This window comes from Salmo salar, chromosome 18, assembly GCF_965601325.2.
Source record: "Salmo salar chromosome 18, fSalSal1, whole genome shotgun sequence".
Classification (NCBI taxonomy): Eukaryota; Metazoa; Chordata; class Actinopteri; order Salmoniformes; family Salmonidae; genus Salmo; species Salmo salar.
In genome coordinates, this window is record NC_138308.1 from 57,372,390 (window position 1) to 57,396,660 (window position 24,271).

The 24,271-nt window shown below is 49.1% G+C and overlaps 1 protein-coding gene across 6 annotated transcripts in view; it reads right to left on the bottom strand.

Annotated features, from left to right (window-relative positions):
- exoc6 (exocyst complex component 6) overlaps positions 1-24,271 on the bottom strand; it is a 388,637-nt gene that overhangs the window by 167,873 nt on the left and 196,493 nt on the right. For 5 of the 6 annotated variants that reach the window (XM_082965010.1, XM_082965008.1, XM_082965009.1 and 2 more), the window contains 2 exons: positions 6,119-6,164; positions 231-435 (listed from right to left, as the gene is read on the bottom strand). In XM_082965010.1, coding sequence (XP_082821136.1) covers positions 231-435; positions 6,119-6,164 — 251 coding nt within the window. Of the gene's footprint in view, positions 1-230; positions 436-826; positions 6,165-24,271 lie in introns of those variants that run through there. The other variant, XM_082965013.1, reaches the window with a different exon arrangement.

A 24,271-nucleotide genomic window follows, 5' to 3' on the forward strand; every position in this document is an offset into this window, starting at 1 on the left:
TTCTAAGTCAGAACCGTCCAGAGTAGTGATGCTGGACGGGCGGGCAGGTGCGGGCAGCGATCGGTTGAAGAGCATGCATTTAGTTTTACTTGTATTTAAGGAGGAGAGTTGTATGACATTGAAGCTCGTCTGGAGGTTAGTTAGCACAGTGTCCAAAGGGCCAGTGTCATACCTGTTTTATACCTATACTCTGCCTGTTTCTATATAATAATAACAACAACGTCTCTTACCTGTTTCATGGCGGTCTCTCCGATCTTGTCCGAGTGTTTCCTGATGCTCTCCAGGAAGTCCTTGAGGTCGGACATGGAGATGTCCTTAATGTCCTCTCTGAGCTTGGGCAGGTTGTCAGCCATGATCTGACAGAAGCGGTAACGGCTGACCCGCGGGATGAACACCTTCTCCAGCTGCTCCATGGTCTTCAACGCAGCATAGTGTCTAGGAACACAGATACCTGCCGTCACTTCTCATCCCTCCCTCTCTCTCTCTCTCTCTAGTCTGGTTGGGCTTTCATACTGCTACTGAACAAAATGGTTTCCTCTGCTGACCGAGAGTTTAATTACTGAAAACACCGCTGTATTTGTTAAGGATGATTAGATGACGGAGGACCAATGAATAGTGTATCGGAATATAAGCTTGTAAGAGGGAAATGTGCACTAGTTGAAATATACTGGATGTGGAGCCATACAGTAGATTCAGTCTTTTATCAGTGTTGAAGAGAAAAGCATTATTTATGTGAAAGAGCTGGACTGGGTGGTGTTTACTGTGAGTGGCATGACAAAGACCTGGGCTGGGTGGTGGTGTTTACTGTGAGTGGCAGGACAAAGACCTGGGCTGGGTGGTGTGCTGCTCTGGCACTCCAATGGTGGAACAAGCTCCCTCACGACGCCAGGACAGCGGAGTCAATCACCACCTTCCGGAGACACCTGAAACCCCACCTCTTTAAGGAATACCTAGGATAGGATAAAGTAATCCTTCTAAACTCCCCCCCCCCCCCCCACCTGGACTGGGTGGTGTTCACTGTGAGTGGCATGACAAAGACCTGGGCTGGGTGGTGGTGTTTACTGTGAGTGGCATGACAAAGACCTGGGCTGGGTGGTGTTTACTGTGAGTGGCATGACAAAGACCTGGGCTGGGTGGTGTTTACTGTGAGTGGCATGACAAAGACCTGGACTGGATGGTGTTAGTAGCCCTGAAGTCCCCCCTGTGGATAGTCCCACCACCCCAGGGGTGCGAGTAGCCCTGAAGTCCCCACTGTGGATAGTCCCAGTGCCCCAGGGGTCCTAGTTGCCCTGAAGTACCCCCTGTGGATAGTCCCAGTACCCCAGGGGTCCTAGTAGCCCAGAAGTCCTCCCTGTGGATAGACCCAGTACCCCAGCGGTCCTAGTAGTCCTGAAGTCCCTCCCTGTGGATAGTCCCAGAACCCCAGGGGTCCTAGTAGCCCTGAAGTCCCTTCCTGTGGATAGTCCCAGTACCCCAGGGGTCCTACTAGTCCTGAAGACCCCCCTGTGGATAGTCCCAGTACCCCAGGGGTCCTAGAAGCCCTGAAGTCCCCCCCTGTGGATAGTCCCAGTACCCCGGGGGTCCTAGTAGCCCTGAAGTCCCCCCCTGTGGATAGTCCCAGTACCCCAGGTTTCCTAGCAGCCCTGAAGTCCCCCCCGTGGATAGTCCCAGTACCCCAGGGGTCCTAGCAGCCCTGAAGACCCACCTGTGGATAGTCCCAGTAACCCAGGGGTCCTAGTAGCCCTGAAGTCCCCCCTGTGGATAGACCCAGTACCCCAGGGGTCCTACTAGTCCTGAAGTCCCCCCTGTGGATAGTCCCAGTACCCCAGGGGTCCTAGTAGCCCTGAAGTCCTCCCTGTGGATAGTCCCAGTACCCAAGGGGTCCTACTAGTCCTGAAGTCTCCCCCTGTGGATAGTCCCAGAACCCCAGGGGTCCTAGTAGCCCTGAAGTCCCCCCCCTGTGGATAGTCCCAGTACCCCAGGGGTCCTAGTAGCCCTGAAGTCTCCCCCCCTGTGGATAGTCCCAGTACCCCAGGGGTCCAAGTATCCCTGAAGTCTCCCCCTGTGGATAGTCCCAGTACCCCAGGGGTCCTAGTACCCCTGAAGTCCCCCCCTGTGGATAGTCCCAGTACCCAAGGGGTCCTAGTAGCCCTGAAGTTCCCCCCGTGGATAGTTCCAGTGCCCCAGGGGTTCTAGTAGTCCTTAAGTCCCCCATTGTGGATAGTCCCAGTACCCTAGGGTTTCTAGCAGCCCTGCAGTACCCCCCGTGGATAGTCCCAGTACCTCAGGGGTCCTAGTAGCCCTGAAGACCCCCCTGTGGATAGTCCCAGTAACCCAGGGGTCCTAGTAGCCCTGAAGTCCCCCCTGTGGATAGACCCAGTACCCCAGGGGTCCTAGTAGCCCTGAAGTCCTTCCTGTGGATAGTCACAGTACCCCAGGGGTCCTACTAGTCCTGAAGTCACTCCCAGTGGATAGTCCCACTATCCCAGGGGTCCTAGTAGCCCTGAAGTCCCCCCCTGTGGATAGACTCAGTACCCCAGGGGTCCTAGTAGCCCTGAAGGCCCCTGTGGATAGTCCCAGCACCCCAGGGGTGCGAGTAGCCCTGAAGTCCCCCCTGTGGATAGTCCCAGTGCCCCAGGGGTCCTAGTAGCCCTGAAGTACCCCCTGTGGATAGTCCCAGTACCCCAGGGGTCCTAGTAGCCCAGAAGTCCTCCCTGTGGATAGACCCAGCACCCCAGGGGTCCTAGTAGTCCTGAAGTCCCTCCCTGTGGATAGTCCCAGAACCCCAGGGGTCCTAGTAGCCCTGAAGTCCCTTCCTGTGGATAGTCCCAGTACCCCAGGGGTCCTACTAGTCCTGAAGACCCCCCTGTGGATAGTCCCAGTACCCCAGGGGTCCTAGCAGCCCTGAAGTCCCCCCCTGTGGATAGTCCCAGTACCCCAGGTTTCCTAGCAGCCCTGAAGTCCCCCCCGTGGATAGTCCCTGTACCCCAGGGGTCCTAGTAGCCCTGAAGAGCCCCCTGTGGATAGTCCCAGTACCCCAGGGGTCCTACTAGTCCTGAAGTCCCCCCTGTGGATAGTCCCAGTACCCCAGGGGTCCTACTAGTCCTGAAGTCCCCCCTGTGGATAGTCCCAGTACCCCAGGGGTCCTAGTAGCCCTGAAGTCCTCCCTGTGGATAGTCCCAGTATCCCAGGGGTCCTACTAGTCCTTAAGTCCCCCCTGTGGATAGTCCCAGTAACCCAGGGGTCCTAGTAGCCCTGAAGTCCCCCCTGTGGATCGACCCAGTACCCCAGGGGTCCTACTAGTCCTGAAGTCCCCCCTGTGGATAGTCCCAGTACCCCAGGGGTCCTAGTAGCCCTGAAGTCCTCCCTGTGGATAGTCCCAGCACACCAGGGGTCCTAGTAGCCCTGAAGTCCTCCCTGTGGATAGTCCCAGTACCCCTGGGGTCCTAGTAGCCCTGAAGTCCCCCCCCCTGTGGATAGTCCCAGTACCCCAGGGGTCCTAGTATCCCTGAAGTCTCCCCCTGTGGATAGTCCCAGTACTCCAGGGGTCCTAGTATCCCTGAAGTCCCCCCCTGTGGATAGTCCCAGTACCCAAGGGGTCCTAGTAGCCCTGAAGTCCCCCCCGTGGATAGTTCCAGTGCCCCAGGGGTTCTAGTAGTCCTGAAGTCCCCCATGTGGATAGTCCCAGTACCCCAGGGGTCCTAGTAGCCCTGAAGTCCCCCCTGTGGATAGTCCCAGTACCCCAGGGGTCCTAGTAGCCCTGAAGTCCTCCCTGTGGATAGTCCCAGTACCCCAGGTGTCCTACTAGTCCTGAAGTCTCCCCCTGTGGATAGTCCCAGTACACCAGGGGTCCTAGTAGCCCTGAAGTCCTCCCTGTGGATAGTCCCAGTACCCCAGGGGTCCTAGTAGCCCTGAAGTCCCCCCCCCCCTGTGGATAGTCCCTGTACCCCAGGGGTCCTAGTATCCCTGAAGTCTCCCCCTGTGGATAGTCCCAGTACCCCAGGGGTCCTAGTATCCCTGAAGTCCCCCCCTGTGGATAGTCCCAGTACCCAAGGGGTCCCAGTAGCCCTGAAGTCCCCCCTGTGGATAGTCCCAGTACCCCAGGGGTCCTAGCAGCCCTGAAGTCCCCCCTGTGGATAGTCCCAGTACCCCAGGGGTCCTACTAGTCCTGAAGTCCCCCCTGTGGATAGTCCCAGTACCCCAGGGGTCCTACTAGTCCTGAAGTCCCCCCTGTGGATAGTCCCAGTACCCCAGGGGTCCTAGTAGCCCTGAAGTCCTCCCTGTGGATAGTCCCAGTATCCCAGGGGTCCTACTAGTCCTGAAGTACCCCCTGTGGATAGTCCCAGTACCCCAGGGGTCCTACTAGTCCTGAAGTCTCCCCCTGTGGATAGTCCCAGCACCCCAGGGGTCCTAGTAGCCCTGAAGTCCTCCCTGTGGATAGTCCCAGTACCCCAGGGCTCCTAGTAGCCCTGAAGTCCCCCCTGTGGATAGTCCCAGTACCCCAGGGGTCCTAGTAGCCCTGAAGTCCCCCCCCTGTGGATAGTCCCAGTACCCCAGGGGTCCTAGTAGTGCTGAAGTCTCCCCCTGTGGATAGTCCCAGTACCCCAGGGGTCCTAGTAGCCCTGAAGTCCCCCCCTGTGGATAGTCCCAGTACCCCAGGGTTCCCAACAGCCCTGAAGTCCCCCCCCTCTGGATAGTCCCAGTACCCCAGGGGTCCTAGTAGCCCTGAATTCCCCCCCCTGTGGATAGTCCCAGTTGGGAACCACTGTCCTAAACAGTATTTTCACGCAAAACACTCACCCCAATAGCTTTGAATAATGTACTGTGTGGACATGCTAGTTAAGTGTGTGTGTCTTGCCCAGTGTGTGTATGTGTGTCCTGCCCAGTGTGTGTGTGTGTGTGTGTGTAGGTGTTTGTTCAGTGTGTGTGTGTGTCCTGCCCAGTGTGTGTGTAGGTTCTCGTTCAGTGTGTGTGTGTGTGTGTGTGTGTGTGTGTGTGTGTCCTGCCCAGTGTGTGTGTGTAGTTGTTCGTTCAGTGTGTGTGTGTGTGTCCTGCCCAGTGTGTATGTGTAGGTATTCGTTCAGTGTGTGTGCCCCCTGCCCAGTGTGTGTGTGTGTGAGTGTGTGTGTGTTCAGCGTGCCCCCTGCCCAGTGAGTGAGTTGTTCCATGTGAACCCCAGGTTATTCCCAGTGTGATTAGTCCATGTCCCAGGCTGGTCATTAGTGAGGACAGGAGACACAGAGAAACACTGCCATCATTGGCTTCATTGGATCCGAGCCATAGAGATAGATAGAGGACACACCTTCCATAAAACTTCAAGTATTTCTGCAGTATTTCCAGTGAACTGGGTGGGATTTTCTATGGGTTGAGGAGGGATCACAGAGGGGCCTAACAGGGAATTATACACCTGAGCAAACACACCGGCAGGCGGCGCGATAGGCCCCTCCACTCCGGCGGGCGGCGCGATTGGCCCGTCCACTCCGGCGGGCGGAGCTAGAGGCCAACCTATTTTCAGTTTGTCTACCGCCAATAAACGAATAGAAGAAGAAAGTGGTCTACTTTAAAATACAGATTTCCCTCAATGACGCTGCCCATGATGTCACAGAAGCGATCGATGGAAAAGCTAGGATGTCTCTTTCCAACACTCTGACCGGCGGCTGTGACAGCAATGTTGTCTAGGCCGGCGCTGTGCTGTGAAGAAGGGTCAAGGGTCACACAAGGTCCACTGTTCTGAGTTTTAACAGTGACCTCGCCCAACGATGTGTTATGACTGATTAAAACCGACGTTAAGCGACAAGGAAGGGTCTTCACTGTCAGGTTCCCCGTGAGCTTCACTTCCCCTCTGCTTGGGTCCATTGAAATAGTGTCTATTTACAGTTTCCCGTTAGTCATACTTCTGTGAATTGTTCAGTATTCTGTGACGTAAAGATAGCCTGCCTTTTGTTTGTGAGCTATATTGAGCCAGAGAGGGTTTCTAGGAAAGCTTTAGGGTCTTACTGTCCAAAGCACCATGTTATCTAGAGAGGGGGACTTCATGGTTAATATATTGCGGTCGAGTAAAACATTGATGACAACAACAATGAACATAGTGAGGAGAGTAAGGAAGTAGTTCACTTACCTTTTGGATTCAAGCTGCTCCTTCAATTTACTGTACATTTCTAGGACTGCAAAAGGACAAAAATAAGAGGGGAGAGTTAGCTTTTAGAACAGAGGGGAGAGAGGTAGCTTTTAGAACAGAGAGGAGAGGGGTAGCTTTTAGAACAGAGAGGAGAGGGGTAGCTTTTAGAACAGAGAGGAGAGGTAGCCTTTAGAACAGAGAGGAGAGAGGTAGCTTTTAGAACAGAGTGGAGGTAGCTTTTAGAACAGAGTGGAGGTAGCTTTCAGAACAGAGGGGAGGTAGATTTTAGAACAGAGAGGAGAGGTAGCTTTTACAACAGAGAGAGAAGAGGTAGCTTTTAGAAGAGAGAAAGGAGAGGTAGCTTTCAGAACAGAGAGAGGAGAGGTAGCTTTTAGAACAGAGAGGGGAGAGGTAGCTTTCAGAACAGAGAGGCGAGAGGTAGCTTTTAGAACAAAGGGGAGGTAGCTTTTAGAACAGATAGGGGAGAGGTAGCTTTTAGAACAGAGAGGGGTGAGGTAGCTTTTAGAACAGAGAGGGGAGAGGTAGCTTTTAGAACAGAGAGGGGAGAGGTAGTTTTCAGAACAGAGAGAGGTAGCTTTTAGAACAGAGAGGGGAGAGGTAGCTTTCAGAACAGAGAGGAGAGAGGTAGATTTTAGAACAAAGGAGAGGTAGCTTTTAGAACAGAGAGGGGAGAGGTAGCTTTTAGAACAGAGAGGGGAGAGGTAGCTTTTAGAACAGAGAGGAGGTAGCTTTTAGAACAGAGAGGGGAGAGGTAGCTTTTAGAACAGAGAGGGGAGAGGTAGTTTTTAGAACAGAGAAGAGAGGTAGCTTTTAGAACAGAGAGGAGGTAGCCTTTAGAACAGAGAGGGGAGAGGTAGCTTTTAGAACAGAGAGGGGAGGTAGCTTTTAGAACAGAGAGGAGAGAGGTAGCTTTCAGAACAGAGAGGGGAGAGGTAGCTTTTAGAACAGAGGGGAGGTAGCTTTCAGAACAGAGAGGTGAGAGGTAGCTTTTAGAACAGAGAGGGGAGGTAGCATTTACAACAGAGAGGAGAGAGGTAGCTTTTAGAACAGAGAGGGGAGAGGTCGTTTTTAGAACAGAGAAGAGAGGTAGCTATTAGAACAGAGGGGAGAGGTAGCTTTTCGAACAGAGAGAGGAGGGGTAGCTTTTAGAACAGAGAGGGGAGAGGTAGCTTTTAGAACAGAGAGAGGAGAGGTAGCTTTTAGAACAGAGAGGGGAGAGGAAGCTTTTAGAACAGAGAGGGGAGAGGTAGCTTTTAGAACAGAGAGGGGAGAGGTAGCTTTTAGAACAGAGAGGGGAGAGGTAGCTTTTAGAACAGAGAGGGGAGAGGTAGCTTTTAGAACAGAGAGGAGAGGTACCCTTTAGAACAGAGAGAGGAGAGGTAGCTTTCAGAACAGAGGGGAGGTAGATTTTAGAACAGAGAGGGGAGAGGTAGCTTTTAGAACAGAGGTAGCTTTTAGAACAGAGAGGGGAGAGGTAGCTTTTAGAACAGAGAGGGGAGGTAGCTTTTAGAACAGAGAGGGGAGGTAGCTTTTAGAACAGAGAGAGAGGTAGCTTTTGGAACAGAGAGGAGAGAGGTAGCTTTCAGAACAGAGAGGGGAGAGGTAGCTATAAGAACAGAGGGGAGGTAGCTTTCAGAACAGAGAGGGGAGAGGTAGCTTTTAGAACAGAGAGGGGTGGTAGCATTTACAACAGAGAGGAGAGAGGTAGCTTTTAGAACAGAGAGGGGAGAGGAAGCTTTTAGAAAAGAGAGGGGAGAGGTAGCTTTTAGAACAGAGAGGGGAGGGGTAGACTTTAGAACAGAGAGAGGAGAGGTAGCTTTTAGAACAGAGAGGAGAGAGGTAGCTTTCAGAACAGAGAGGGGAGAGATAGCTTTCAGAACAGAGAGGAGGTAGCTTTTAGAACATAGAGGGGAGAGGTAGCTTTTAGAACAGAGAGAGGAGAGGTAGCTTTTAGAACAGAGAGGGGAGAGGTAGCTTTTAGAACAGAGAGGGGAGGTAGCTTTTAGAACAGAGAGGGGGAGGTAGCTTTTAGAACAGAGAGAGAGGTAGCTTTTAGAACAGAGAGGAGAGAGGTAGCTTTCAGAACAGAGAGGGGAGAGGTAGCTATTAGAAAAGAGGGGAGGTAGCTTTCAGAACAGAGAGGGGAGAGGTAGCTTTTAGAACAGAGAGGGGTGGTAGAATTTACAAAAGAGAGGAGAGAGGTAGCTTTTAGAACAGAGAGGGGAGAGGAAGCTTTTAGAACAGAGAGGAGAGGTAGCTTTTAGAACAGAGAGGAGAGAGGTAGCTTTCAGAACAGAGGGGAGAGGTAGCTTTTAGAACAGAGAGAGGACAGGTAGCTTTTAGAACAGAGAGGAGAGAGGTAGCTTTTAGAACAGAGAGAGGAGAGATAGCCTTTAGAACAGAGATAGGAGAGGTAGCTTTCAGAACAGAAAGAGGAGAGATAGCCTTTAGAACAGAGAGAGGAGAGGTAGCTTTCAGAACAGAGAGGGGAGAGGTAGCTTTTAGAACAGAGGGGAGAGGTAGCTTTTAGAACAGAGAGGAGAGAGGTAGCTTTTAGAACAGAGAGGGGAGAGGTAGCTTTTAGAACAGAGAGGAGAGGTAGCTTTTAGAACAGAGAGGGGAGAGGTAGCTTTTAGAACAGAGAGGAGAGAGGTAGCTTTTAGAACAGAGAGAGGAGAGGTAGCTTTCAGAACAGAGGGGAGGTAGCTTTTAGAACAGAGAGGGGAGAGGTAGCTTTCAGAACAGAGAGGAGGTAGCCTTTAGAACAGAGAGGGGGGAGGTAGCTTTTAGAACAGAGAGGGGAAGTAGCTTTTAGAACAGAGAGGGGAGGTAGCTTTTAGAACAGAGGGGAGGTAGCTTTCAGAACAGAGAGGGGAGAGGTAGCTTTTAGAACAGAGAGGGGAGGTAGCATTTACAACAGAGAGGAGAGAGGTAGCTTTTAGAACAGAGAGGGGAGAGGAAGCTTTTAGAAAAGAGAGGGGAGAGGTAGCTTTTAGAACAGAGAGGGGAGGGGTAGACTTTAGAACAGAGAGAGGAGAGGTAGCATTTAGAACAGAGAGGAGAGAGGTAGCTTTCAGAACAGAGAGGGGAGAGATAGCTTTCAGAACAGAGAGGAGAGGTAGCTTTTAGAACAGAGAGGAGAGGTAGCTTTTAGAACATAGAGGGGAGAGGTAGCTTTTAGAACATAGAGGGGAGAGGTAGCTTTTAGAACAGAGAGAGGAGAGGTAGCTTTTAGAACAGAGAGGGGAGAGGTAGCTTTTAGAACAGAGAGGGGAGGTAGCTTTTAGAACAGAGAGGGGAGGTAGCTTTTAGAACAGAGAGGAGGTAGCTTTTAGGACAGAGAGGAGAGAGGTAGCTTTCAGAACAGAGAGGGGAGAGGTAGCTATTAGAACAGAGGGGAGGTAGCTTTCAGAACAGAGAGGGGAGAGGTAGCTTTTAGAACAGAGAGGGGTGGTAGAATTTACAAAAGAGAGGAGAGAGGTAGCTTTTAGAACAGAGAGGGGAGAGGAAGCTTTTAGAACAGAGAGGAGAGGTAGCTTTTAGAACAGAGAGGAGAGGTAGCTTTTAGAACAGAGAGGAGAGAGGTAGCTTTCAGAACAGAGAGGGGAGAGGTAGCTTTTAGAACAGAGAGAGGAGAGGTAGCTTTTAGAACAGAGAGGAGAGTGGTAGCTTTTAGAACAGAGAGGGGAGAGGTAGCTTTTAGAACAGAGAGGGGAGAGGTAGCTTTTAGAACAGAGAGGAGAGAGGTAGCTTTTAGAACAGAGAGAGGAGAGATAGCCTGTAGAACAGAGATGGGAGAGGTAGCTTTCAGAACAGAGAGAGGAGAGATAGCCTTTAGAACAGAGAGAGGAGAGGTAGCTTTCAGAACAGAGAGGGGAGAGGTAGCTTTTAGAACAGAGGGGAGAGGTAGCTTTTAGAACAGAGAGGAGAGAGGTAGCTTTTAGAACAGAGAGGGGAGAGGTAGCTTTTAGAACAGAGAGGAGAGGTAGCTTTTAGAACAGATAGGGGAGAGGTAGCTTTTAGAACAGAGAGGAGAGAGGTAGCTTTTAGAACAGAGAGAGGAGAGGTAGCTTTCAGAACAGAGGGGAGGTAGCTTTTAGAACAGAGAGGGGAGAGGTAGCTTTTAGAACAGAGAGGAGGTAGCCTTTAGAACAGAGAGGGGGGAGGTAGCTTTTAGAACAGAGAGGGGTGAGGTAGCTTTTAGAACAGAGAGGGGAGAGGTAGCTTTTAGAACAGAGAGGGGAGAGGTAGCTTTTAGAACAGAGAGGGGAGGTAGCTTTTAGAACAGAGAGGGAGAGGTAGCTTTTAGAACAGAGAGGGGAGGTAGCATTTACAACAGAGAGGGGAGAGGTAGCTTTTAGAACATAGAGGGGAGAGGTAGCTTTTAGAACAGAGAGGGGAGAGGTAGCTTTTAGAACAGAGAGGGGAGAGGTAGCTTTTAGAACAGAGAGGGGAGAGGTAGCTTTTAGAACAGAGAGGGGAGAGGTAGCTTTTAGAACAGAGAGGGGAGAGGTAGCTTTTAGAACAGAGAGGGAGAGGTAGCTTTTAGAACAGAGAGGGGAGAGGTAGCTTTTAGAACAGAGAGGGGAGAGGTAGCTTTTAGAACAGAGAGGGAGAGGTAGCATTTAGAACAGAGAGGGGAGAGGTAGCTTTTAGAACAGAGAGGGGAGGTAGCTTTCAGAACAGAGAGGAGAGAGGTAGCTTTTAGAACAGAGAGGGGAGAGGAGCTTTTAGAACAGAGAGGGGAGAGGTAGCTTTTAGAACAGAGAGGGGAGGGGTAGACTTTAGAACAGAGAGAGGAGAGGTAGCTTTCAGAACAGAGAGGAGAGAGGTAGCTTTTAGAACAGAGAGGGGAGAGGTAGCTTTCAGAACAGAGAGGAGAGAGGTAGATTTTAGAACAAAGGGGGGGTAGCTTTTAGAACAGAGAGGGGAGAGGTAGCTTTTAGAACAGAGAGGGGAGAGGTAGCTTTTAGAACAGAGAGGGGAGAGGTAGCTTTCAGAACAGAGAGGGGAGAGGTAGCTTTTAGAACAGAGAGGGGAGAGGTAGCTTTTAGAACAGAGAGGGGAGAGGTAGCTTTTAGAACAGAGAGGGGAGAGGTAGCTTTTAGAACAGAGAGAGGAGAGGTAGCTTTTAGAACAGAGAGGAGAGAGGTAGCTTTTAGAACAGAGGGGAGAGGTAGCTTTAGAACAGAGAGGGGAGAGGTAGCTTTTAGAACAGAGAGGGGTGGTAGCTTTCAGAACAGAGAGGAGAGAGGTAGCTTTTAGAACAGAGAGGGGAGGTAGCTTTTAGAACAGAGAGGGGAGAGGTAGCTTTTAGAACAGAGAGGGGTGAGGTAGCTTTTAGAACAGAGATGGGAGAGGTAGCTTTCAGAACAGAGAGGAGAGAGGTAGCTTTTAGAACAGAGAGGGGAGAGGTAGCTTTCAGAACAGAGAGGAGAGAGGTAGATTTTAGAACAAAGGGGGGGTAGCTTTTAGAACAGAGAGGGGAGAGGTAGCTTTTAGAACAGAGAGGGGAGAGGTAGCTTTTAGAACAGAGAGGGGAGAGGTAGCTTTCAGAACAGAGAGGAGAGAGGTAGCTTTCAGAACAGAGAGAGGAGGTAGCTTTCAGAACAGAGAGGGAGGTAGCTTTTAGAACAGAGAGGGGAGAGGTAGCTTTTAGAACAGAGAGGGGAGAGGTAGCTTTTAGAACAGAGAGGGGAGAGGTAGCTTTTAGAACAGAGAGGGGAGAGGTAGCTTTTAGAACAGAGAGGGAGAGAGGTAGCTTTTAGAACAGAGAGAGGAGAGGTAGCCTTTAGAACAGAGAGGGGAGAGGTAGCTTTCAGAACAGAGAGGAGGAGAGGTAGCCTTTAGAACAGAGAGAGGAGAGGTAGCTTTCAGAACAGAGAGGGGAGAGGTAGCTTTTAGAACAGAGGGGAGAGGTAGCTTTTAGAACAGAGAGGGGAGAGGTAGCTTTTAGAACAGAGAGGGGAGAGGTAGCTTTTAGAACAGAGAGGGAGAGGTAGCTTTTAGAACAGAGAGGGGAGAGGTAGCTTTTAGAACAGAGAGGGGAGAGGTAGCTTTTAGAAAAGAGAGGGGAGAGGTAGCTTTTACAACAGAGAGGGGAGGGGTAGACTTTAGAACAGAGAGGAGAGGTAGCTTTTAGAACAGAGAGGAGAGGTAGCCTTTAGAACAGAGAGAGGAGAGGTAGCTTTCAGAACAGAGGGGAGGTAGCTTTTAGAACAGAGAGGAGAGAGGTAGCTTTTAGAACAGAGAGGAGGTAGCTTTTAGAACAGAGAGGGGAGAGGTAGCTTTTAGAACAGAGAGGGGGAGGTAGCTTTTAGAACAGAGAGGGGAGAGGTAGCTTTTAGAACAGAGAGGGGAGAGGTAGCTTTTAGAACAGAGAGGGGAGAGGTAGCTTTTAGAACAGACAGAGGAGAGACGTAGCTTTTAGAACAGAGAGAGGAGAGGAAGCTTTTAGAAAAGAGAGGGGAGAGGTAGCTTTTAGAACAGAGAGGGGAGGGGTAGCCTTTAGAACAGAGAGGAGAGGTAGCCTTTAGAACAGAGAGAGGAGAGGTAGCTTTCAGAACAGAGGGGAGGTAGCTTTTAGAACAGAGAGGGGAGAGGTAGCTTTTAGAACAGAGAGGGGAGGTAGCATTTACAACAGAGAGAAGAGAGGTAGCTATTAGAACAGAGGGGAGAGGTAGCTTTTAGAACAGAGAGAGGAGGGGTAGCTTTTAGAACAGAGAGGGGAGAGGTAGCTTTTAAAACAGAGAGAAGAGGTAGCTTTTAGAACAGAGAGGGGAGAGGTAGCCTTTAGAACAGAGAGGGGAGAGGTAGCTTTTAGAACAGAGAGGGGAGAGGTAGCTTTTAGAACAGAGAGAGGAGAGGTAGCTTTTAGAACAGAGAGAGGAGAGGTAGCTTTTAGAACAGAGAGGAGAGAGGTAGCTTTTAGAACAGAGGGGAGAGGTAGCTTTTAGAACAGAGAGGGGAGAGGTAGCTTTTAGAACAGAGAGGGGTGGTAGCTTTCAGAACAGAGAGGAGAGAGGTAGCTTTTAGAACAAAGGGGAGATAGCTTTTAGAACAGATAGGGGAGAGGTAGCTTTTAGAACAGAGAGGGGTGAGGTAGCTTTTAGAACAGAGATGGGAGAGGTAGCTTTCAGAACAGAGAGGAGAGAGGTAGCTTTTAGAACAGAGAGGGGAGAGGTAGCTTTCAGAACAGAGAGGAGAGAGGTAGATTTTAGAACAAAGGGGGGGTAGCTTTTAGAACAGAGAGGGGAGAGGTAGCTTTTAGAACAGAGAGGGGAGAGGTAGCTTTTAGAACAGAGAGGGGAGAGGTAGCTTTCAGAACAGAGAGGGGAGAGGTAGCTTTTAGAACAGAGAGGGGAGAGGTAGCTTTTAGAACAGAGAGGGGAGAGGTAGCTTTTAGAACAGAGAGGGGAGAGGTAGCTTTTAGAACAGAGAGAGGAGAGGTAGCTTTTAGAACAGAGAGGGAGAGGTAGCTTTTAGAACAGAGGGGAGAGGTAGCATTTAGAACAGAGAGGGGAGAGGTAGCTTTTAGAACAGAGAGGGGTGGTAGCTTTCAGAACAGAGAGGAGAGAGGTAGCTTTTAGAACAAAGGGGAGGTAGCTTTTAGAACAGATAGGGGAGAGGTAGCTTTTAGAACAGAGAGGGGTGAGGTAGCTTTTAGAACAGAGATGGGAGAGGTAGCTTTCAGAACAGAGAGGAGAGAGGTAGCTTTTAGAACAGAGAGGGGAGAGGTAGCTTTCAGAACAGAGAGGAGAGAGGTAGATTTTAGAACAAAGGGGGGGTAGCTTTTAGAACAGAGAGGGGAGAGGTAGCTTTTAGAACAGAGAGGGGAGAGGTAGCTTTTAGAACAGAGAGGGGAGAGGTAGCTTTCAGAACAGAGAGGAGAGAGGTAGCTTTCAGAACAGAGAGAGGAGGTAGCTTTCAGAACAGAGAGAGGAGGTAGCTTTTAGAACAGAGAGGGGAGAGGTAGCTTTTAGAACAGAAAGGGGAGAGGTAGCCTTTAGAACAGAGAGGGGAGAGGTAGCTTTTAGAACAGAGAGGGGAGAGGTAGCTTTTAGAACAGAGAGAGGAGAGAGGTAGCTTTTAGAACAGAGAGAGGAGAGGTAGCTTTTAGAACAGAGAGGGGAGAGGTAGCTTTCAGAACAGAGAGGAGAGAGGTAGCTTTTAGAACAGAGAGGGGAGAGGTAGCTTTCAGAACAGAGAGGAGAGAGGTAGATTTTAGAACAAAGGGGGGGTAGCTTTTAGAACAGAGAGGGGAGAGGTAGCTTTTAGAACAGAGAGAGGAGAGAGGTAGCTTTAAGAACAGAGAGAGGAGAGGTAGCTTTTAGAACAGAGAGGGGAGAGGTAGCTTTTAGAACAGAGGGGAGAGGAAGCTTTTAGAAAAGAGAGGGGAGAGGTAGCTTTTACAACAGAGAGGGGAGGGGTAGACTTTAGAACAGAGAGGAGAGGTAGCTTTTAGAACAGAGAGGAGAGGTAGCCTTTAGAACAGAGAGAGGAGAGGTAGCTTTCAGAACAGAGGGGAGGTAGCTTTTAGAACAGAGAGGAGAGAGGTAGCTTTTAGAACAGAGAGGAGGTAGCTTTTAGAACAGAGAGGGGAGAGGTAGCTTTTAGAACAGAGAGGGGTGAGGTAGCTTTTAGAACAGAGAGGGGAGAGGTAGCTTTTAGAACAGAGAGGGGAGAGGTAGCTTTTAGAACAGAGAGGGGAGAGGTAGCTTTTAGAACAGACAGAGGAGAGACGTAGCTTTTAGAACAGAGAGAGGAGAGGAAGCTTTTAGAAAAGAGAGGGGAGAGGTAGCTTTTAGAACAGAGAGGGGAGGGGTAGCCTTTAGAACAGAGAGGAGAGGTAGCCTTTAGAACAGAGAGAGGAGAGGTAGCTTTCAGAACAGAGGGGAGGTAGCTTTTAGAACAGAGAGGGGAGAGGTAGCTTTTAGAACAGAGAGGGGAGGTAGCATTTACAACAGAGAGAAGAGAGGTAGCTATTAGAACAGAGGGGAGAGGTAGCTTTTAGAACAGAGAGAGGAGGGGTAGCTTTTAGAACAGAGAGGGGAGAGGTAGCTTTTAAAACAGAGAGAAGAGGTAGCTTTTAGAACAGAGAGGGGAGAGGTAGCCTTTAGAACAGAGAGGGGAGAGGTAGCTTTTAGAACAGAAAGGGGAGAGGTAGCTTTTAGAACAGAGAGAGGAAAGAGGTAGCTTTTAGAACAGAGAGAGGAGAGGTAGCTTTTAGAACAGAGAGGAGAGAGGTAGCTTTTAGAACAGAGGGGAGAGGTAGCATTTAGAACAGAGAGGGGAGAGGTAGCTTTTAGAACAGAGAGGGGTGGTAGCTTTCAGAACAGAGAGGAGAGAGGTAGCTTTTAGAACAAAGGGGAGATAGCTTTTAGAACAGATAGGGGAGAGGTAGCTTTTAGAACAGAGAGGGGTGAGGTAGCTTTTAGAACAGAGATGGGAGAGGTAGCTTTCAGAACAGAGAGGAGAGAGGTAGCTTTTAGAACAGAGAGGGGAGAGGTAGCTTTCAGAACAGAGAGGAGAGAGGTAGATTTTAGAACAAAGGGGGGGTAGCTTTTAGAACAGAGAGGGGAGAGGTAGCTTTTAGAACAGAGAGGGGAGAGGTAGCTTTTAGAACAGAGAGGGGAGAGGTAGCTTTCAGAACAGAGAGGAGAGAGGTAGCTTTCAGAACAGAGAGGAGAGAGGTAGCTTTTAGAAGAAAGGGGAGGTAGCTTTTAGAACAGAGAGGGGAGAGGTAGCTTTTAGAACAGAGAGAGGAGAGAGGTAGCTTTTAGAACAGAGAGAGGAGAGGTAGCTTTTAGAACAGAGAGGGGAGAGGTAGCTTTCAGAACAGAGAGGAGAGAGGTAGCTTTTAGAACAGAGAGGGGAGAGGTAGCTTTCAGAACAGAGAGGAGAGAGGTAGATTTTAGAACAAAGGGGGGGTAGCTTTTAGAACAGAGAGGGGAGAGGTAGCTTTTAGAACAGAGAGAGGAGAGAGGTAGCTTTTAGAACAGAGAGAGGAGAGGTAGCTTTTAGAACAGAGAGGGGAGAGGTAGCTTTTAGAACAGAGAGGGGAGAGGAAGCTTTTAGAAAAGAGAGGGGAGAGGTAGCTTTTACAACAGAGAGGGGAGGGGTAGACTTTAGAACAGAGAGGAGAGGTAGCTTTCAGAACAGAGAGGAGAGGTAGCTTTTAGAACAGAGAGGGGAGAGGTAGCTTTTAGAACAGAGAGGAAAGAGGTAGCTTTTAGAACAGAGAGGGGAGAGGTAGCATTTAGAACAGAGAGGGGAGAGGTAGCTTTTAGAACAGAGAGGGGAGAGGTAGCTCTCAGAACAGAGAGGAGGTAGATTTTAGAACAAAGGGGAGGTAGCTTTTAGAACAGAGAGGGGAGAGGTAGCTTTTAGAACAGAGAAGAGGAGAGGTAGCTTTTAGAACAGAGAGAGGAGAGGTAGCTTTCAGAACAGAGTGAAGCTTTCAGAACAGAGAGGGGAGAGGTAGCTTTTAGAACAGAGAGGGGAGGTAGCATTTACAACAGAGAGAAGAGAGGTAGCTATTAGAACAGAGGGGAGAGGTAGCTTTTAGAACAGAGAGAGGAGGGGTAGCTTTTAGAACAGAGAGGGGAGAGGTAGCTTTTAAAACAGAGAGAAGAGGTAGCTTTTAGAACAGAGAGGGGAGAGGTAGCCTTTAGAACAGAGAGGGGAGAGGTAGCTTTTAGAACAGAGAGGGGAGAGGTAGCTTTTAGAACAGAGAGAGGAGAGAGGTAGCTTTTAGAACAGAGAGAGGAGAGGTAGCTTTTAGAACAGAGAGGAGAGAGGTAGCTTTTAGAACAGAGGGGAGAGGTAGCATTTAGAACAGAGAGGGGAGAGGTAGCTTTTAGAACAGAGAGGGGTGGTAGCTTTCAGAACAGAGAGGAGAGAGGTAGCTTTTAGAACAAAGGGGAGGTAGCTTTTAGAACAGATAGGGGAGAGGTAGCTTTTAGAACAAAGGGGGGGTAGCTTTTAGAACAGAGAGGGGAGAGGTAGCTTTTAGAACAGAGATGGGAGAGGTAGCTTTCAGAACAGAGAGGAGAGAGGTAGCTTTTAGAACAGAGAGGGGAGAGGTAGCTTTCAGAACAGAGAGGAGAGAGGTAGATTTTAGAACAAAGGGGGGGTAGCTTTTAGAACAGAGAGGGGAGAGGTAGCTTTTAGAACAGAGAGGGGAGAGGTAGCTTTTAGAACAGAGAGGGGAGAGGTAGCTTTCAGAACAGAGAGGAGAGAGGTAGCTTTCAGAACAGAGAGAGGAGGTAGCTTTTAGAACAAAGGGGAGGTAGCTTTTAGAACAGAGAGGGGAGAGGTAGCTTTTAGAACAGAAAGGGGAGAGGTAGCCTTTAGAACAGAGAGGGGAGAGGTAGCTTTTAGAACAGAGAGGGGAGAGGTAGCTTTTAGAACAGAGAGAGGAGAGAGGTAGCTTTTAGAACAGAGAGGGGAGGTAGCATTTACAACAGAGAGAAGAGAGGTAGCTATTAGAACAGAGGGGAGAGGTAGCTTTTAGAACAGAGAGAGGAGGGGTAGCTTTTAGAACAGAGAGGGGAGAGGTAGCTTTTAAAACAGAGAGAAGAGGTAGCTTTTAGAACAGAGAGGGGAGAGGTAGCCTTTAGAACAGAGAGGGGAGAGGTAGCTTTTAGAACAGAGAGGGGAGAGGTAGCTTTTAGAACAGAGAGAGGAGAGAGGTAGCTTTTAGAACAGAGAGAGGAGAGGTAGCTTTTAGAACAGAGAGGAGAGAGGTAGCTTTTAGAACAGAGGGGAGAGGTAGCATTTAGAACAGAGAGGGGAGAGGTAGCTTTTAGAACAGAGAGGGGTGGTAGCTTTCAGAACAGAGAGGAGAGAGGTAGCTTTTAGAACAAAGGGGAGGTAGCTTTTAGAACAGATAGGGGAGAGGTAGCTTTTAGAACAAAGGGGGGGTAGCTTTTAGAACAGAGAGGGGAGAGGTAGCTTTTAGAACAGAGATGGGAGAGGTAGCTTTCAGAACAGAGAGGAGAGAGGTAGCTTTTAGAACAGAGAGGGGAGAGGTAGCTTTCAGAACAGAGAGGAGAGAGGTAGATTTTAGAACAAAGGGGGGGTAGCTTTTAGAACAGAGAGGGGAGAGGTAGCTTTTAGAACAGAGAGGGGAGAGGTAGCTTTTAGAACAGAGAGGGGAGAGGTAGCTTTCAGAACAGAGAGGAGAGAGGTAGCTTTCAGAACAGAGAGAGGAGGTAGCTTTTAGAACAAAGGGGAGGTAGCTTTTAGAACAGAGAGGGGAGAGGTAGCTTTTAGAACAGAAAGGGGAAAGGTAGCCTTTAGAACAGAGAGGGGAGAGGTAGCTTTTAGAACAGAGAGGGGAGAGGTAGCTTTTAGAACAGAGAGAGGAGAGAGGTAGCTTTTAGAACAGAGAGAGGAGAGGTAGCTTTTAGAACAGAGAGGGGAGAGGTAGCTTTCAGAACAGAGAGGAGAGAGGTAGCTTTTAGAACAGAGAGGGGAGAGGTAGCTTTCAGAACAGAGAGGAGAGAGGTAGATTTTAGAACAAAGGGGGGGTAGCTTTTAGAACAGAGAGGGGAGAGGTAGCTTTTAGAACAGAGAGAGGAGAGAGGTAGCTTTAAGAACAGAGAGATGAGAGGTAGCTTTTAGAACAGAGAGGGGAGAGGTAGCTTTTAGAACAGAGAGGGGAGAGGAAGCTTTTAGAAAAGAGAGGGGAGAGGTAGCTTTTACAACAGAGAGGGGAGGGGTAGACTTTAGAACAGAGAGGAGAGGTAGCTTTTAGAACAGAGAGGAGAGGTAGCCTTTAGAACAGAGAGAGGAGAGGTAGCTTTCAGAACAGAGGGGAGGTAGCTTTTAGAACAGAGAGGAGAGGTAGCTTTTAGAACAGAGAGGAGGTAGCTTTTAGAACAGAGAGGGGAGAGGTAGCTTTTAGAACAGAGAGGGGTGAGGTAGCTTTTAGAACAGAGAGGGGAGAGGTAGCTTTTAGAACAGAGAGGGGAGAGGTAGCTTTTAGAACAGAGAGGAGAGGTAGCCTTTAGAACAGAGAGAGGAGAGGTAGCTTTCAGAACAGAGGGGAGGTAGCTTTTAGAACAGAGAGGAGAGAGGTAGCTTTTAGAACAGAGAGGAGGTAGCTTTTAGAACAGAGAGGGGAGAGGTAGCTTTTAGAACAGAGAGGGGTGAGGTAGCTTTTAGAACAGAGAGGGGAGAGGTAGCTTTTAGAACAGAGAGGGGAGAGGTAGCTTTTAGAACAGAGAGGGGAGAGGTAGCTTTTAGAACAGACAGAGGAGAGAGGTAGCTTTTAGAACAGAGAGAGGAGAGGAAGCTTTTAGAAAAGAGAGGGGAGAGGTAGCTTTTAGAACAGAGAGGGGAGGGGTAGCCTTTAGAACAGAGAGGGGAGAGGTAGCTTTTAGAACAGAGAGGAGAGAGGTAGCTTTTAGAACAGAGAGGGGAGAGGTAGCTTTTAGAACAGAGGGGGAGAGGTAGCTTTGAGAACAGAGAGGAGAGAGGTAGCTTTCAGAACAGAGAGGGGAGAGGTAGCTTTCAGAACAGAGAGAGGAGGTAGCTTTTAGAACAAAGGGGAGGTAGCTTTTAGAACAGAGAGGGGAGAGGTAGCTTTTAGAACAGAAAGGGGAGAGGTAGCCTTTAGAACAGAGAGGGGAGAGGTAGCTTTTAGAACAGAGAGGGGAGAGGTAGCTTTTAGAACAGAGAGAGGAGAGAGGTAGCTTTTAGAACAGAGAGAGGAGAGGTAGCTTTTAGAACAGAGAGGGGAGAGGTAGCTTTCAGAACAGAGAGGAGAGAGGTAGCTTTTAGAACAGAGAGGGGAGAGGTAGCTTTCAGAACAGAGAGGAGAGAGGTAGATTTTAGAACAAGGGGGGTAGCTTTTAGAACAGAGAGGGGAGAGGTAGCTTTTAGAACAGAGAGAGGAGAGAGGTAGCTTTAAGAACAGAGAGGGGAGAGGTAGCTTTTAGAACAGAGAGGGGAGAGGTAGCTTTTAGAACAGAGAAGAGGAGAGGTAGCTTTTAGAACAGAGAGAGGAGAGGTAGCTTTCAGAACAGAGTGAAGCTTTCAGAACAGAGAGGGGAGAGGTAGCTTTTAGAACAGAGAGGGGAGGTAGCATTTACAACAGAGAGAAGAGAGGTAGCTATTAGAACAGAGGGGAGAGGTAGCTTTTAGAACAGAGAGAGGAGGGGTAGCTTTTAGAACAGAGAGGGGAGAGGTAGCTTTTAAAACAGAGAGAAGAGGTAGCTTTTAGAACAGAGAGGGGAGAGGTAGCCTTTAGAACAGAGAGGGGAGAGGTAGCTTTTAGAACAGAAAGGGGAGAGGTAGCTTTTAGAACAGAGAGAGGAAAGAGGTAGCTTTTAGAACAGAGAGAGGAGAGGTAGCTTTTAGAACAGAGAGGAGAGAGGTAGCTTTTAGAACAGAGGCGAGAGGTAGCATTTAGAACAGAGAGGGGAGAGGTAGCTTTTAGAACAGAGAGGGGTGGTAGCTTTCAGAACAGAGAGGAGAGAGGTAGCTTTTAGAACAAAGGGGAGATAGCTTTTAGAACAGATAGGGGAGAGGTAGCTTTTAGAACAGAGAGGGGTGAGGTAGCTTTTAGAACAGAGATGGGAGAGGTAGCTTTCAGAACAGAGAGGAGAGAGGTAGCTTTCAGAACAGAGAGAGGAGGTAGCTTTTAGAAGAAAGGGGAGGTAGCTTTTAGAACAGAGAGGGGAGAGGTAGCTTTTAGAACAGAAAGGGGAGAGGTAGCCTTTAGAACAGAGAGGGGAGAGGTAGCTTTTAGAACAGAGAGGGGAGGGGTAGCTTTCAGAACAGAGGGGAGGTAGCTTTTAGAACAGAGAGGAGAGAGGTAGCTTTTAGAACAGAGAGGAGGTAGCTTTTAGAACAGAGAGGGGAGAGGTAGCTTTTAGAACAGAGAGGGGAGAGGTAGCTTTTAGAACAGAGAGGGGAGAGGTAGCTTTTAGAACAGAGAGGGGAGAGGTAGCTTTTAGAACAGAGAGGGGAGAGGTAGCTTTTAGAACAGACAGAGGAGAGAGGTAGCTTTTAGAACAGAGAGAGGAGAGGAAGCTTTTAGAAAAGAGAGGGGAGAGGTAGCTTTTAGAACAGAGAGGGGAGGGGTAGCCTTTAGAACAGAGAGGAGAGGTAGCCTTTAGAACAGAGAGAGGAGAGGTAGCTTTCAGAACAGAGGGGAGGTAGCTTTTAGAACAGAGAGGAGAGAGGTAGCTTTTAGAACAGAGAGGAGGTAGCTTTTAGAACAGAGAGGGGAGAGGTAGCTTTTAGAACAGAGAGGGGTGAGGTAGCTTTTAGAACAGAGAGGGGAGAGGTAGCTTTTAGAACAGAGAGAGGAGAGGTAGCTTTTAGAACAGAGAGGGGAGAGGTAGCTTTTAGAACAGACAGAGGAGAGAGGTAGCTTTTAGAACAGAGAGAGGAGAGGAAGCTTTTAGAAAAGAGAGGGGAGAGGTAGCTTTTAGAACAGAGAGGGGAGGGGTAGCCTTTAGAACAGAGAGGGGAGAGGTAGCTTTTAGAACAGAGAGGAGAGAGGTAGCTTTTAGAACAGAGAGGGGAGAGGTAGCTTTTAGAACAGAGGGGGAGAGGTAGCTTTGAGAACAGAGAGGAGAGAGGTAGCTTTCAGAACAGAGAGGGGAGAGGTAGCTTTCAGAACAGAGAGAGGAGGTAGCTTTTAGAACAAAGGGGAGGTAGCTTTTAGAACAGAGAGGGGAGAGGTAGCTTTTAGAACAGAAAGGGGAGAGGTAGCCTTTAGAACAGAGAGGGGAGAGGTAGCTTTTAGAACAGAGAGGGGAGAGGTAGCTTTTAGAACAGAGAGAGGAGAGAGGTAGCTTTTAGAACAGAGAGAGGAGAGGTAGCTTTTAGAACAGAGAGGGGAGAGGTAGCTTTCAGAACAGAGAGGAGAGAGGTAGCTTTTAGAACAGAGAGGGGAGAGGTAGCTTTCAGAACAGAGAGGAGAGAGGTAGATTTTAGAACAAAGGGGGGTAGCTTTTAGAACAGAGAGGGGAGAGGTAGCTTTTAGAACAGAGAGAGGAGAGAGGTAGCTTTAAGAACAGAGAGAGGAGAGGTAGCGTTTAGAACAGAGAGGGGAGAGGTAGCTTTTAGAACAGAGAGGGGAGAGGAAACTTTTAGAAAAGAGAGGGGAGAGGTAGCTTTTACAACAGAGAGGGGAGGGGTTAGACTTTAGAACAGAGAGGAGAGGTAGCTTTCAGAACAGAGAGGAGAGGTAGCTTTTAGAACAGAGAGGGGAGAGGTAGCTTTTAGAACAGAGAGGAGAGAGGTAGCTTTTAGAACAGAGAGGGGAGAGGTAGCATTTAGAACAGAGAGGGGAGAGGTAGCTTTTAGAACAGAGAGGAGAGAGGTAGCTTTTAGAACAGAGAGGGGAGAGGTAGCTCTCAGAACAGAGAGGAGGTAGATTTTAGAACAAAGGGGAGGTAGCTTTTAGAACAGAGAGGGGAGAGGTAGCTTTTAGAACAGAGAAGAGGAGAGGTAGCTTTTAGAACAGAGAGAGGAGAGGTAGCTTTCAGAACAGAGTGAAGCTTTCAGAACAGAGAGGGGAGAGGTAGCTTTTAGAACAGAGAGGGGAGGTAGCATTTACAACAGAGAGAAGAGAGGTAGCTATTAGAACAGAGGGGAGAGGTAGCTTTTAGAACAGAGAGGGGAGAGGTAGCCTTTAGAACAGAGAGGGGAGAGGTAGCTTTTAGAACAGAAAGGGGAGAGGTAGCTTTCAGAACAGAGAGGAGAGAGGTAGCTTTCAGAACAGAGAGAGGAGGTAGCTTTTAGAAGAAAGGGGAGGTAGCTTTTAGAACAGAGAGGGGAGAGGTAGCTTTTAGAACAGAAAGGGGAGAGGTAGCCTTTAGAACAGAGAGGGGAGAGGTAGCTTTTAGAACAGAGAGGGGAGAGGTAGCTTTCAGAACAGAGAGGAGAGAGGTAGCTTTTAGAACAGAGAGGAGAGAGGTAGCTTTTAGAACAGAGAGGAGGTAGCTTTTAGAACAGAGAGGGGAGAGGTAGCTTTTAGAACAGAGAGGGGTGAGGTAGCTTTTAGAACAGAGAGGGGAGAGGTAGCTTTTAGAACAGAGAGGGGAGAGGTAGCTTTTAGAACAGAGAGGGGAGAGGTAGCTTTTAGAACAGACAGAGGAGAGAGGTAGCTTTTAGAACAGAGAGAGGAGAGGAAGCTTTTAGAAAAGAGAGGGGAGAGGTAGCTTTTAGAACAGAGAGGGGAGGGGTAGCCTTTAGAACAGAGAGGAGAGGTAGCCTTTAGAACAGAGAGAGGAGAGGTAGCTTTCAGAACAGAGGGGAGGTAGCTTTTAGAACAGAGAGGAGAGAGGTAGCTTTTAGAACAGAGAGGAGGTAGCTTTTAGAACAGAGAGGGGAGAGGTAGCTTTTAGAACAGAGAGGGGTGAGGTAGCTTTTAGAACAGAGAGGGAGAGGTAGCTTTTAGAACAGAGAGGGGAGAGGTAGCTTTTAGAACAGAGAGGGGAGAGGTAGCTTTTAGAACAGAGAGGGGAGGGGTAGCCTTTAGAACAGAGAGGGGAGAGGTAGCTTTTAGAACAGAGAGGAGAGAGGTAGCTTTTAGAACAGAGGGGGAGAGGTAGCTTTGAGAACAGAGAGGAGAGAGGTAGCTTTCAGAACAGAGAGGGGAGAGGTAGCTTTCAGAACAGAGAGAGGAGGTAGCTTTTAGAACAAAGGGGAGGTAGCTTTTAGAACAGAGAGGAGAGAGGTAGCTTTTAGAACAGAGAGGGGAGAGGTAGCTTTTAAAACAGAGAGAAGAGGTAGCTTTTAGAACAGAGAGGGGAGAGGTAGCCTTTAGAACAGAGAGGGGAGAGGTAGCTTTTAGAACAGAAAGGGGAGAGGTAGCTTTTAGAACAGAGAGAGGAAAGAGGTAGCTTTTAGAACAGAGAGAGGAGAGGTAGCTTTTAGAACAGAGAGGAGAGAGGTAGCTTTTAGAACAGAGGGGAGAGGTAGCATTTAGAACAGAGAGGGGAGAGGTAGCTTTTAGAACAGAGAGGGGTGGTAGCTTTCAGAACAGAGAGGAGAGAGGTAGCTTTTAGAACAAAGGGGAGATAGCTTTTAGAACAGATAGGGGAGAGGTAGCTTTTAGAACAGAGAGGGGTGAGGTAGCTTTTAGAACAGAGATGGGAGAGGTAGCTT